This window comes from Etheostoma cragini, chromosome 7 (genome assembly GCF_013103735.1).
Source record: "Etheostoma cragini isolate CJK2018 chromosome 7, CSU_Ecrag_1.0, whole genome shotgun sequence".
Lineage (NCBI taxonomy): Eukaryota > Metazoa > Chordata > Actinopteri > Perciformes > Percidae > Etheostoma > Etheostoma cragini.
In genome coordinates, this window is record NC_048413.1 from 9,163,141 (window position 1) to 9,174,377 (window position 11,237).

Sequence of the window (11,237 nt, forward strand, 5' to 3'; positions counted from 1 at the left end):
TAAATCGGAACACAGTTTTGTTGTACATTTAACAGAGGAGAGGATGTCTTAACACGTTCGTCCATGTCCATGTCTGTTATCGACTTAAGTGTCTGTCCACCTTCACTGTTTGGTCCAGTGAGGGGCGTGTGTTTACTGATGCGAACACACACACACACACACACACACACACACACACACACACACACACACACACACGACAAAAGGAATATTAACCTACAGTCTATTAGAGGAATCACATCTATCTGACCGTCTTAGGATGTATGTGTGGGTCACAGTGTTTCTGATTTTTATGAACACTGCGTGTTATCGTGTCTGTTTGTGACAGTCTGCCTGTTTTCCCCAGGGTGCCAGACTGCCATTACTGGCCGTGAGTCCAAAGGAAGTTCACTCCACCATCTGGCGGGAGTGCAGCACTACACACAGCGCCTGGTCCTCCACACACACACACACACACACACACACTCCAGTGCTGCAGCCGTGTCCTATCTCTGAACAGAGATCACAGTGAGACAAATGCTTCTGTCACGATCCTCAGCAATATTTCTGGATTGAGGGGAGGAAAAGAGACAACAAATGAGGAAGTGCACAATGAAAATGTAATTGACCAAAAACTTTGTCTCTCCTCTAAACAGTTAATATATAAAGCTTCAACAGTCTGGGTTGGAAACTAAAATGGGTATCTTTTAAAGTTATAGTCTTTTTAATACAAAATTCCCACTTTGTGTTCCACAGACAGTAGATATGTTTCCATCCAAATGTAGCCTCAACTTTTAGGTGAACTTCCAGAAAATCGGCAAAAGAAAATGCAAATTTATGCAAGTTTTGGTCCACTACTATTAAGCAAATATGAGTAGTTATTAATCAGCCGGTGGCACGAATTCTCCAATATGGTGCCATTAAACTATTGCAGAAGAAGGGGACGCTACAAGATGCTGTCTGTGTTGTGAACCTGTCCTTTAAGCATTCAGACTCCCCTCCCCTCTGCACCTACCTGATCAGGCCCCATCGGCATGCGTCCCATCACCATTGGGTTCATACCCATCTGCCCTCCCATCTGGCCCATGTGACCTCCTCCGCCGCTGGCTGGCATGCCCCCGTTCATCATCATGCCCCCATACTGGCCTGGATTTGCCTGTTGCCCAAACTGCTGCTGCCCCGGAGGTCCCTGCTGGCCAAACTGCTGCTGAGGGTATGAACTGGAGAAGGAGAGCAACAGAAAGGATTGATGGGTTAAGCTGTACGCATTCAAGAAAAGAAAAACTGAAGACAAACTTTACTCCTTATCTGACAACATAGCAGTAACTGTCATAAATGGGTTTTATTTCATACCTGTTGCGTCCCATGCCTCCCTGTGGCCAGCCTTTCATATCTGCCCCCTGGTACATGGGACCGCCCTGCGGGTGCTGCTGCATCATGGGGTTTTGAGGCCCCAGACGGCCGGGCATCATGGCGTTAGAAGGACTGCCGCCTGATGGGCCGAACGAGGGGTCTCCCTGCTGGCCCATCCCTGTGGAGAAAAATTATGCAGCCTCAGCTCAATCCTCTCGCCACAGGAAATAGATTAGTTAGTGCGCGGAAGCACGGAAGGGTGGTGATGAGGAGAAGGGAGGGGCGAGTAAGCCTCTTTTTGTTGGAAAATACTTTGAACGTCCCCCCAAAATCTCTTAGACCACCTTTAATATGACAAAGGTAAGAACCTTGCACTGCACAGACCAACCACCAGGGAGCAGCAGTATTCTGTTAGGCGCCCATCTCAGTAAACTCACCATAGTTCCCACCATAGCCGAACTGCTGGGGGCCCGGCTGGCCCATGTTTGGCCCTCCCATAGGGTTCTCCATGCCACCAGGAGCTGTGACGTTTGGAGGGGGACTGAATCCTCCTGCGGCTGCAGCAGCGGCTGCTGCCGCATGTTGCTGCTGCTGCTGCTGCATCAGCATCATCATGCGCTGCCTTCTCATCTGCATGGTGACCATCTCCCTGCTGCGCTGAGCCATCATCTGAGCATTGAGGAAGCCCGGCTGCATGAAACAAACACAACCAGAGAGTTTGAGAAGGGTTGACCTTTGGTAGAAATACATATTCAAGCTTTAATAATAAATATAGATTATAAAATATACAGTATGTATTGTTAAAACAATAACAGTAATGGTTGGGTGATAAAGTCTATTACTCTCCTGGACCAAAATCTAGGCTCAGCAGGTACCTCCTGCCTTAGCTGAAGAGGTTCAACCTGTCACAGGATCTGTTAAGTCTTGATTCTAAGCAGCCTCGTTCTCTGTACGTCTATCAGTGTCTAGTTTAAATTGGCTACCAAAAAGGACAAGAATGGACTACGTCGGACAATTAGGTCTGCTGAAAGGATCAGTACTTTTAAAGTCATACATCATAAAATCAGAATTACACTGATTCATCTGTAAGATAAAACCAAAGGGTTTTTGTCATCTACCTGTCCTCCCATGCCAGGCTGCATGCTGGGCCTCATGCCAGGGTTGCCTCCTTGGTTCTCCATCTTCATGCCCATGCCCTGCCGTGTCTGATTCATGAACTGAGAAATGAAAAATAAGCATAAGATGGTGGAGCAAATGTTACTCTGACCTTGTTCTACTTGCATACCGTATTTTAACGGATGAATTATACATATACTGTATGCTTGCATAGATGGTAGAGTTAGAAAACAAGAAGTCTGTTTTATGACTAACATTTTTGGAAGGCAGGGCAAAGCAGATTTGTTTATATATTTCAGCAACAAGGCAATTCAAAGTGCTTTAAAATAAACATTAAATAGCAGTTTAAAAAAATCATAAATTAAAGAGACTATAAAAAAGCTAAAATAGAACAAGAAAAAAAACACATGAATAAAAGTTAGTGTTTTTTTCTAAGAAAGAATTTAAGAAAAAATGTAGCATCAAAAAGAAATATCTTCAGCCTTGATTTAAAAGAATCAAGAATCAGATTTGCAGCAGACCTGCAGTTTTCTAGGAGTTTATTCCATTGTTGTTGTTCATTAAAACAGAACACTGCTTCTCCATGTTTAGTTCTGACTCTGGGGACAGAACGCAGACCTGTCCCAGACAACCTGAACGGTCTGGATAGTTATTAATGTAGCAGCAGATCAGACAAAACTGTGTTTTGGCCCTAAACCATTCAGTGCTTTATAAAACAAAAGTAGTATTTTAAGTAAGTTTGGAGATGCAGGAAGAGTAAAGACCTTAGATCCCCCTTTGATTCACTTTCTTGGTATTGTAATAACTGAAAATAAGACGCCACTTAAGCAAACTTAAAAAAGCCATTAATAGCAGGTAGACTATGAGTTTCCAAGATCCTATCTGCATATTGGCATTTATGTACACATACATTTCTTATTTTTCAGTGTTAGAACACAACATACTAACATGGTTAGATCAAAATTAGTATCTCGTACTGGGTCAACTGGAAAAAATGTTAGCATGTAATCTGACAAATCAATGAGCTGCCTGTTTACATACCTGCTGTCCCTGCAGCCTCTGTTGCAGCTGAAGCCTCATGGGCTTGTTGGCTGTCATCATCCTGGGTCTCATCATGTTGGCACGAGGGTGCCCCATGCCGCCCATTCCACCCATAGCAGGGAAGCTGCCACCTTGGCCCATCTGAGACAGCATGGGCCCAAACCCACCCTGCTGGGCCTGTCCCTGCATAGGGTTCCCTCCATAGCCAGATTGCATAGGCATGGCGGGGGGTCCAGGATAACCCTGTCCATAAAGAGGCTTCTGGTCCAGCACCATGGATGGGTCCTGCCCTGGAAAAGGCTCCAGCTGCTGCTCACTTCCCTGGTTCTGGAGCAGAGGGGAGAAGGAGACGAAAAGAGAACTTTGTCAAACCTCTCCATCTAATTGATTAATTTCCAATTGGTTGGCTGTGTAATTGTCTTTTTCTAAGCAGCAGAGTCAGATCCCTCTGGGCTCGTCTATCTCCCTTCTATCTATCCTTCCTGTGATAGAACAGTCTGAACGCGGTGAGTCATGAATGAAATATGTAATCCAAAGATGAGAGTCAGAAGAGTCATGACTTGCATCCTGGTCATTTCCCTTTTAACTAGAGTTCTAGAGGGATCTAGAAGAGCACCGAGCTGAGAATGTTGTTACTTTATCTCTTTACGTCTTTTGTGATGACCTACCTGGCTGACGAGGTCTGGGATGCCCAGGGCTCGATCTATCTCCTCCAGTGCGATGCCGTCTGTGTTATTCAGCAGAGAGTCCAGCTGGTCCAGAAGCGCCCGCTCGTCGCTCTGACCCTCACTGGTCGTGGGAGGCACCAGAAGATCATCTAAGGTGTTCCCAAACTGGCGTCTAAAACACACACACACACACACACACACACACACACACACACACACACACACACACACACACACACACACACACACACACACACACACACACACACACACACACACACACACACACACACACACACACACACACACACACACACACACACACACACACACACACACACACACACACACACACACACACACACAAAATGAGGTTTAGTATAAATTCCCCTCTGATGCCATTGCAGCTAATCAGGAATGAATACAGATGTTGCAAGGTGTTGCACTGACCTGTTCCCCTCCATGCCCATTATAGTGTCCGGCCACGAGGGAGACTGGTTGGGTTGGCCCTGCTGGCTGAAGGGACTCATACCCATGCCCATGTCAGCAGAGCCTCCTAAACAACAAAGATATTCAATTAATACACCTACAGAATGACTCGTCATCATGGTCATTTGGATGACTCTCCAAACATTTTTGGCCAGCTTACGGTCTGACTCAAAGCAATGCGATGTACTGTAGGTCCAGACTGAAATATCCCAACAACTATTACATGGATTGTCATAAAAAAAATTTAGTACAGACATTTGTGTTTCCTTCAGGATGGATTGTAGTAACTTTGGCAATCTTTTCACTTTTTATCTGGTGCTCAGGTCAAACTTCTTATTTGATTCATGACCAAATTCCTCCTTCCTCTTTCAGATGAAGAAGAAAATGTATTAGGAAAAGAAAATCACACAATATGAAATTGCCATATAAAAGTTTTTCTATATTATTATTATATTTTTTTTTACTTTCCGGTCTTCTCTCTCTTTTTTCTGTAAAATTAACTGTTAACTGACCGACAGTCTATCTATTTCTGCTTGTTCTATCATTTTAGAAAGGGGCTGGTAAAATAAGATATTTGTCTTCTGATTATGGATGTGTAATGTGATATAGCAAATAATTTAGGGTTTGATTATGAAATGTGTCTGTTTCCATAAACGGAATAAAAACAATGTGAAGTGAACTTCAACTATACTATATTTTCACTTTTTTGATTCACATAACTGTGTTTATGATAACTGTTCCAACACCATCAACACCTGGAAACCGTATGACAGACGTACCCATATCCATGAGCTGCTGCTGCAGCATAGACCTGGTGCCTGGTACGCTGTTGGAGCGGCCGACCATAGCTCCTGACATCATGCCCTTGCTATTGTTGTACTCCATGCCTGGGCGCATCATGGATGGGTGTCCTGCCGAGCCCACTGGGCTAGCACTGGAGCGGGCAATGCCCCAGTCCCCTGATCCCCCCATGGGAGACCTCTGAGGAACCATTCCCCTATTCATTGGTCCTGGTAAAATATAAACCCCAGATGTGCATGTGTCAGTATCATAAAAGTGTTTAAGTAGCCCAGTCTTGGCCCTTAAAATTTGTCATCTTAAATCTAAATTTTCTGATTATAGGAAGCAAATTCAAAGTAGTAAACATACTTTAATAATACTTTAAAAAAAGGACAGGGGGAGGCTGAGAGATGAGAGACAATGTGCTGACAATGATTGTCTCACCCATGTTTCCTGGGTAGCCGTCTGGGCTGCCCATCATGTTCTCTTGCTTGATAAGCATAGGGCGTCTACCTATTCCTACAGGCCCCGCAAGAGGTTTCCCTTCCATGGACATGGCCCTCTGGAAGGGCCCCCGAGGTCCCGGAGCCATTCCTGGACTCCCTGTACACATAAAATATAAAGTCATTGGTCAAACGATCTTCCTCAAAATTAAGAAGAATACTGTCTGTGTTGCAGGGGTGGGTGATCGGGGATATCTCACTAACTCATTACCCTCTGGGATTTGGAAAATATTGATATTTGGATTTTTCCCTTTTCATTATACTGTGAGTACTTGACGGATTCATTGACGATTTTATAAGCATGAATGTATAAAAAGTAAAAGAAACAGTCATCATGTGATGATGACATATATACGTATACACGTGCCCTGCATGTAACTGCCACTTTTAATAGTAGTCTACAGTGGTCCTGCAACTTACCCTGCAGGCTGTCGTCAAGGCAACCCTGGGGTTTGTTTCCTGTGTCGTTAGCCCCGCCACCTCCAGTTTGATCCGGGTAAAAGTCAGAGCTGGAACCCCTCAAATCTCCAAGGATAGACTCCAGGTTGTGCAACTGAAAATCAAAATAGGCAAAATTAGTTATTACGTAAAAGGCTATGAAGATTCACATTCAATAAGATCAAAGGCAAAAAAAGTCAAAGTGTAGTGGGTGTAACATGTCTAGACACATTCTGAATGGCTAGCTAAATGTCAATAACAATATTATAGTTGCAGTTATTTCATCCTGTTTTAACAAAGAAGCAATCTTACGTCATCAGGTGGCTCTGACTTGATCTTGCTCTCAGGATGTTCAGGGGCAGGGCCAGGCCCAGATCCAGGGCCACCCCGTGCAGAGCCGCCAGTGGCCCCCGGGGCTCCCTTCCCATCTAGTTCTTCAAGTTTAGGCTTGACATCCACCGGCTCTTTGGAATCATCCTTGTTCAGGAGGTAGTGGAGGAGGGCGTGGGTCTTCTCCTTCTTGGGGCTGAGCTGCTCCTGCTTAGGTTCCGTGACCCCGGCTCCTGATCCTCCTGTCCCAGCCTCACCGCCCTCCTGGCCCCCCAGTGTTACCTTTCCAGTAGCCTCAGCTGTGATCTTAGCTACTTCATCTGGAGTATTTCCATTTTGAAGAAGCTTGTGGAGGATCTTGTGCTTTTCTTGCAGCGAGCCTGTGTAGTGGGCGGGCGATAGTGATGTAGACAAGCCCCCTGGTCCGGGGGTCTGGCCTGGATTGGATGAAGAAGAAGAGGACACCCCAGTAGATGAGGGGCTAGTCATACCTCCAGTGGGGTCCTTACCGTCTGAGCATGCAGGAATGCTGCTGCTGGTTGATGGGGGTGGTACAGGGGGCCCTTTTGACCCGCTGCCACCTAGTCCTAGCTCCTCAGTTGGGGATGTCAGTAACTGCAGCAACTTCTTATGCCCCTTACTGTCCGGCACCCTGCGAGGCGGTTCAGAGCTGGCCACCCCTGCCTCATTACTTCCCTCTCCAGACTCTTTAGTCGCTGAAGCTGCCTGGCTGTCTGGTCGGTCTCCAGAACTCTCTGCCTGAGGATGCGGATGATGGTGGTGATGGTGCATGGAGTGATGATGGTCGCTGGGTCCAGGCCCTAAGCCTCCTGCTGGGCTTTTGGAACCATCTTGGCCAGGTTTGGCTGGCTGACTGGCCTGAGAAGAAGATGAGGAGTGGACGCTGGGAGAACTGTCTGGTTTCTGGGCTGGCGTGGGCGACGTCAGGGTTGAGGGGAGGGAGCTTCCTACTCCTTCGCTGATTGCTTGTAGGGCGTTTAGGGAACTGCTGGAGAAGGTGGTTGTACTTCCCCCACTTCCTCCACCACTGACAATGCCACTCATTGGAGATTGTATACCTGGAAAGGAAAACATAACTCAAATCACACTAACAAGCTAATCAATTTCAAAACAACTGATGCTTAATTAGCAGACATTGCTCGACTTACCTCCAGGGGAGAACTGGTTGGCACCCATCTTTGGGCTCACTCGGTTACGAGGTGACATCAGGAGCCCCTGCTGGGGGCAGCCCATTCTCGGGCTTCCTGAAGGACTGTTAATGCCACTCAGCCCAAACCCTCCGCTGCTCTGAAACGGGGGCTGCTGTGGGTGCTGCTGCATGCCTTGGCCCGGGTGATTCATGGGACCCATCTGATTCATCTGATTCATGTGCCCCACCTGATTCATCTGCCCCATCTGATTCATTGGCATCATGCGGTTGCCCATGCCTCCACCTCCACTTCCTCCTCCACCGCTCCCTCCGTACATTGACGTGCCTCCCATTGGTCCCATGTGACCCATGTGGCCCGGCTCGTTCATGCCATAGCCTCTGTTGATGTTGCCCATGCCTCCCATGCCCATCCCCCCACTTGTGTTCATGTTCATTTGGGCATTCGGGTTGGGGCCTCCCATTCCAGGTTGTCTCATAGTGTTTGGTATCATGCTCCCACCCTGAGCTGAGCGATAGCCATTTGGTTCCCTGTGCGGAAGGAGACGGAAAACAAACACAAGGTTTGATTAAATGCTAAAACCTTGAAAGCGCTGCATCCTCACAATAACTGCTTTCAGGCTTTAGACACTCTATAAATGCAACTAAAATACCAGTTCCAGTTGTCTTCTCACTATTCACAGGACATCAGTGTATAAAAGGTACTTCAGCTGCTACTTCAGCTATTTGTGTGATATGAATGCCTTGGCTGTCTCGCATACACATGCCACAAGTGCTTTTTTCAAGACCGTAAATGAAACATCCTTGGCTGTGTCTGAACTGAGTGTTTGCATTTTCAGTTTCTGACCTCTGTAGTAGGTGAGTGGAGATGAAGCCTTGCGGCTCGTTGCTCATAGGGTGACGGTACAGTTTGCTCTTGGTCTGGGCTGTGACTGGAGTGCCGTCGGACAGGGAGAAGCGGTACAAAGGTGTCTCAGCGTGACCCTGCAGGAAGGCTGCACAGATAGACAAAACAACAAATTAACACCCTGGAACACTCATCTGATAACAGAGGTCATTGATCACTACCTTAATGTGAAAACCAACTCTGTGATTACAGTGAAAATCAATGTTGTAGCTTTTAGACATTTGTATTCATGAGATCAATATTGATAAACTGATGCATGAGGTGTGTACCGGTATGTGTTTATATATTCAACCAATAAGTCTCATTGAGATTCAGAGTGTCTTTCTGAAACGAGGCCTGACCAAGATAGGTAGCAATAACAAATTAAATACACAACTTAGCAAACAGTTAATTAAACATAGCAACAGACATGATTTTGCCTCCAGTACTTTCATTGAGGATTTAACAGGTTTTTACAGGATTAAGTTTGAAGTAGTTCAGCAGTTGATTCCAAGTATGTGTTTGTGTGTGTGACCCACCCTCGTGGTAGTGGCGTTTGTGCGACCAGGGCTGGCCGTCACTGTGCTGAAGGAACATCTGAATGCAACGCCTCAACAAATCCTCCCAGCCAGGACGCATAGACGCTCGCAGAGAGTTCTGGTCGATCTGGATCAGTTTACCTGTGACACATGAAGAGACGAGTCAAACCTTTTCATGGATAAACAATTAACACCTTGGCCTGTTTGAACTTCTGTTTGTTCAATGGGCTTTTAGGGGATGCAGCTCCTCACCTGTGAGCTCATGCCGGGTATTAAAACTCTCCGTTCTCTCCATGGCTGTCACCCGACGGGCCACACAGATCATACATGACTGGAGGTCTGCAGGTGTAAAGAAGAAGAGAGTCAGTATGTGTCAGATTAATTTTTTTGTTTTGACTAAAAATGCTTCTCTAGCTCTCTCCTGCAGATTTTCAAAATAAGTCAAACAAATGTGAAGGGATTTGTACTGTTGAAAGATTTTCAAGAAAAAGTATCAGGTGTGTGTGAACAAGATGAATGTTCCCATATCATAGACCAACTTGTGGTGGTGATGCTCTTATAACAGAAAGAACAGAGTAAGTGATTCTTTTTTCCATCTTTGTCTCTTCTAGTATTTCTCTCTCATGTTCAAAATTTCCTACACACAGAATGAAACAGTTCGTCTCTGAGAATCGAATAGCTAAAAAAGAGAAACATTTAAATAAGTTACTAATAATGTACCCAAGTCCCTCCAAGTGAGAAGCAACAAAGAAAACGTAAAACTACAAAGTGGCTGCTTTGCAACTTGTATTTAAATCCAATTTTTAACCAGTTTTGTTTTTTAAATTAGATTTTCAGACTCTCTTTTAAAGAGCCCCTCCAGATAGGTATTAAAATAATCTATTTCACACTAGTAATGATTTATATTATATTTATAGATTTAAGGTGACCACAAAGGAACTTTCCTCCTTTAGCAGATTAATGTGAAAATGAATTAATTCCAAATATCAATAAGCAAAACACATATTTGAGGGGAGGGGGGCTGCAGAAAAGCACAGATGAATTTATTTTTTTTCAACACAGTAAAGTCCTAAATAATGACTCCTTATAATAAACTAAAAGTGTAAAAAATGTTGGACTGTGCTAGCGTACCTTCCCCCTCCTCAATCATGGCCTTGGGCTGGGTAAGAGCAAAACACTGCATGGTCTCGTAGCGTGGCCCTCCTGGCCCATCCTCCATGGGGCCGTGGGCGTGGCCAAACTTGACCAGCATCCGGCAAGTGAAGGTGTGACTCTTCTGTCGGGCTGCCTCGCTTCCCCACGACACTCCATTTACTAAAAAAAAGAAAGAAGACACAAACAAAAAGACATTTACACTTTAAACTAAAAATGGAGTGAGCATGTCACTCATGGGACTGAAAACCAAATGTGGCTATGAATGGATTGCCTGTAATCAGATGCCACAACAGCTCACACCCTTTTCCTGCTGCGGATCCACACATACACAAACAAACCACACTGCAACATGTATTTTTTTTCCTCTTGAATTGAGAAGCAGAAGCCTCTCCTGCTGTGCGGATGCCTGGCTAAATGGACCATGGGATTAATGTAGCCAAGGTGTCGATTTCCAATATCTCTCTCTCTCAGTCTGCTTTGCAGCGGGCAGAGGCCAGGGACACTCAGCCATCTATCCTCATTTAAGCCCTGACTTCTCATCACGGTGCGCACACACACAGACACACACACACACACACACACACACACAAACACAGACAGACAGACGGGGTCACCTTCACAGGGGAGAGGGAGGAAGAGAGAGAAAGGGGAGGAAAACTTCAGAGAGACATTCGACTGTCCTCCAAGGTCTGTGTGAAGCCTTATCAGGGGCCTTGAGTTGGCCGGAGGTTTCTGTCTGGCAGGTGCAGGAAGGATACAAGAGAAGACCCAGGAGAGTGAGTTGTGTAGGGG

General features: G+C 45.7%; 1 protein-coding gene across 7 annotated transcripts in view; it reads right to left on the reverse strand.

Annotated features, from left to right (window-relative positions):
* Positions 1 to 6: 6 nt before the first annotated feature.
* LOC117947692 (nuclear receptor coactivator 3-like) overlaps positions 7 to 11,237 on the reverse strand; it is a 60,848-nt gene continuing 49,617 nt past the window's right edge. For all 7 annotated transcript variants that reach the window (XM_034876855.1, XM_034876857.1, XM_034876856.1 and 4 more), the window contains 17 exons: positions 10,422 to 10,604; positions 9,543 to 9,629; positions 9,291 to 9,431; positions 8,713 to 8,860; positions 7,867 to 8,396; positions 6,680 to 7,776; positions 6,350 to 6,482; positions 5,871 to 6,029; positions 5,426 to 5,656; positions 4,608 to 4,713; positions 4,158 to 4,329; positions 3,490 to 3,816; positions 2,451 to 2,549; positions 1,770 to 2,022; positions 1,333 to 1,510; positions 995 to 1,199; positions 7 to 546 (listed from right to left, as the gene is read on the reverse strand). In XM_034876855.1, the coding sequence (XP_034732746.1) occupies positions 535 to 546; positions 995 to 1,199; positions 1,333 to 1,510; positions 1,770 to 2,022; positions 2,451 to 2,549; positions 3,490 to 3,816; positions 4,158 to 4,329; positions 4,608 to 4,713; positions 5,426 to 5,656; positions 5,871 to 6,029; positions 6,350 to 6,482; positions 6,680 to 7,776; positions 7,867 to 8,396; positions 8,713 to 8,860; positions 9,291 to 9,431; positions 9,543 to 9,629; positions 10,422 to 10,604 (4,061 nt within the window). In that variant the 3' untranslated portion in view covers positions 7 to 534. The remainder of the gene's footprint in view (positions 547 to 994; positions 1,200 to 1,332; positions 1,511 to 1,769; positions 2,023 to 2,450; positions 2,550 to 3,489; positions 3,817 to 4,157; positions 4,330 to 4,607; positions 4,714 to 5,425; positions 5,657 to 5,870; positions 6,030 to 6,349; positions 6,483 to 6,679; positions 7,777 to 7,866; positions 8,397 to 8,712; positions 8,861 to 9,290; positions 9,432 to 9,542; positions 9,630 to 10,421; positions 10,605 to 11,237) is intronic.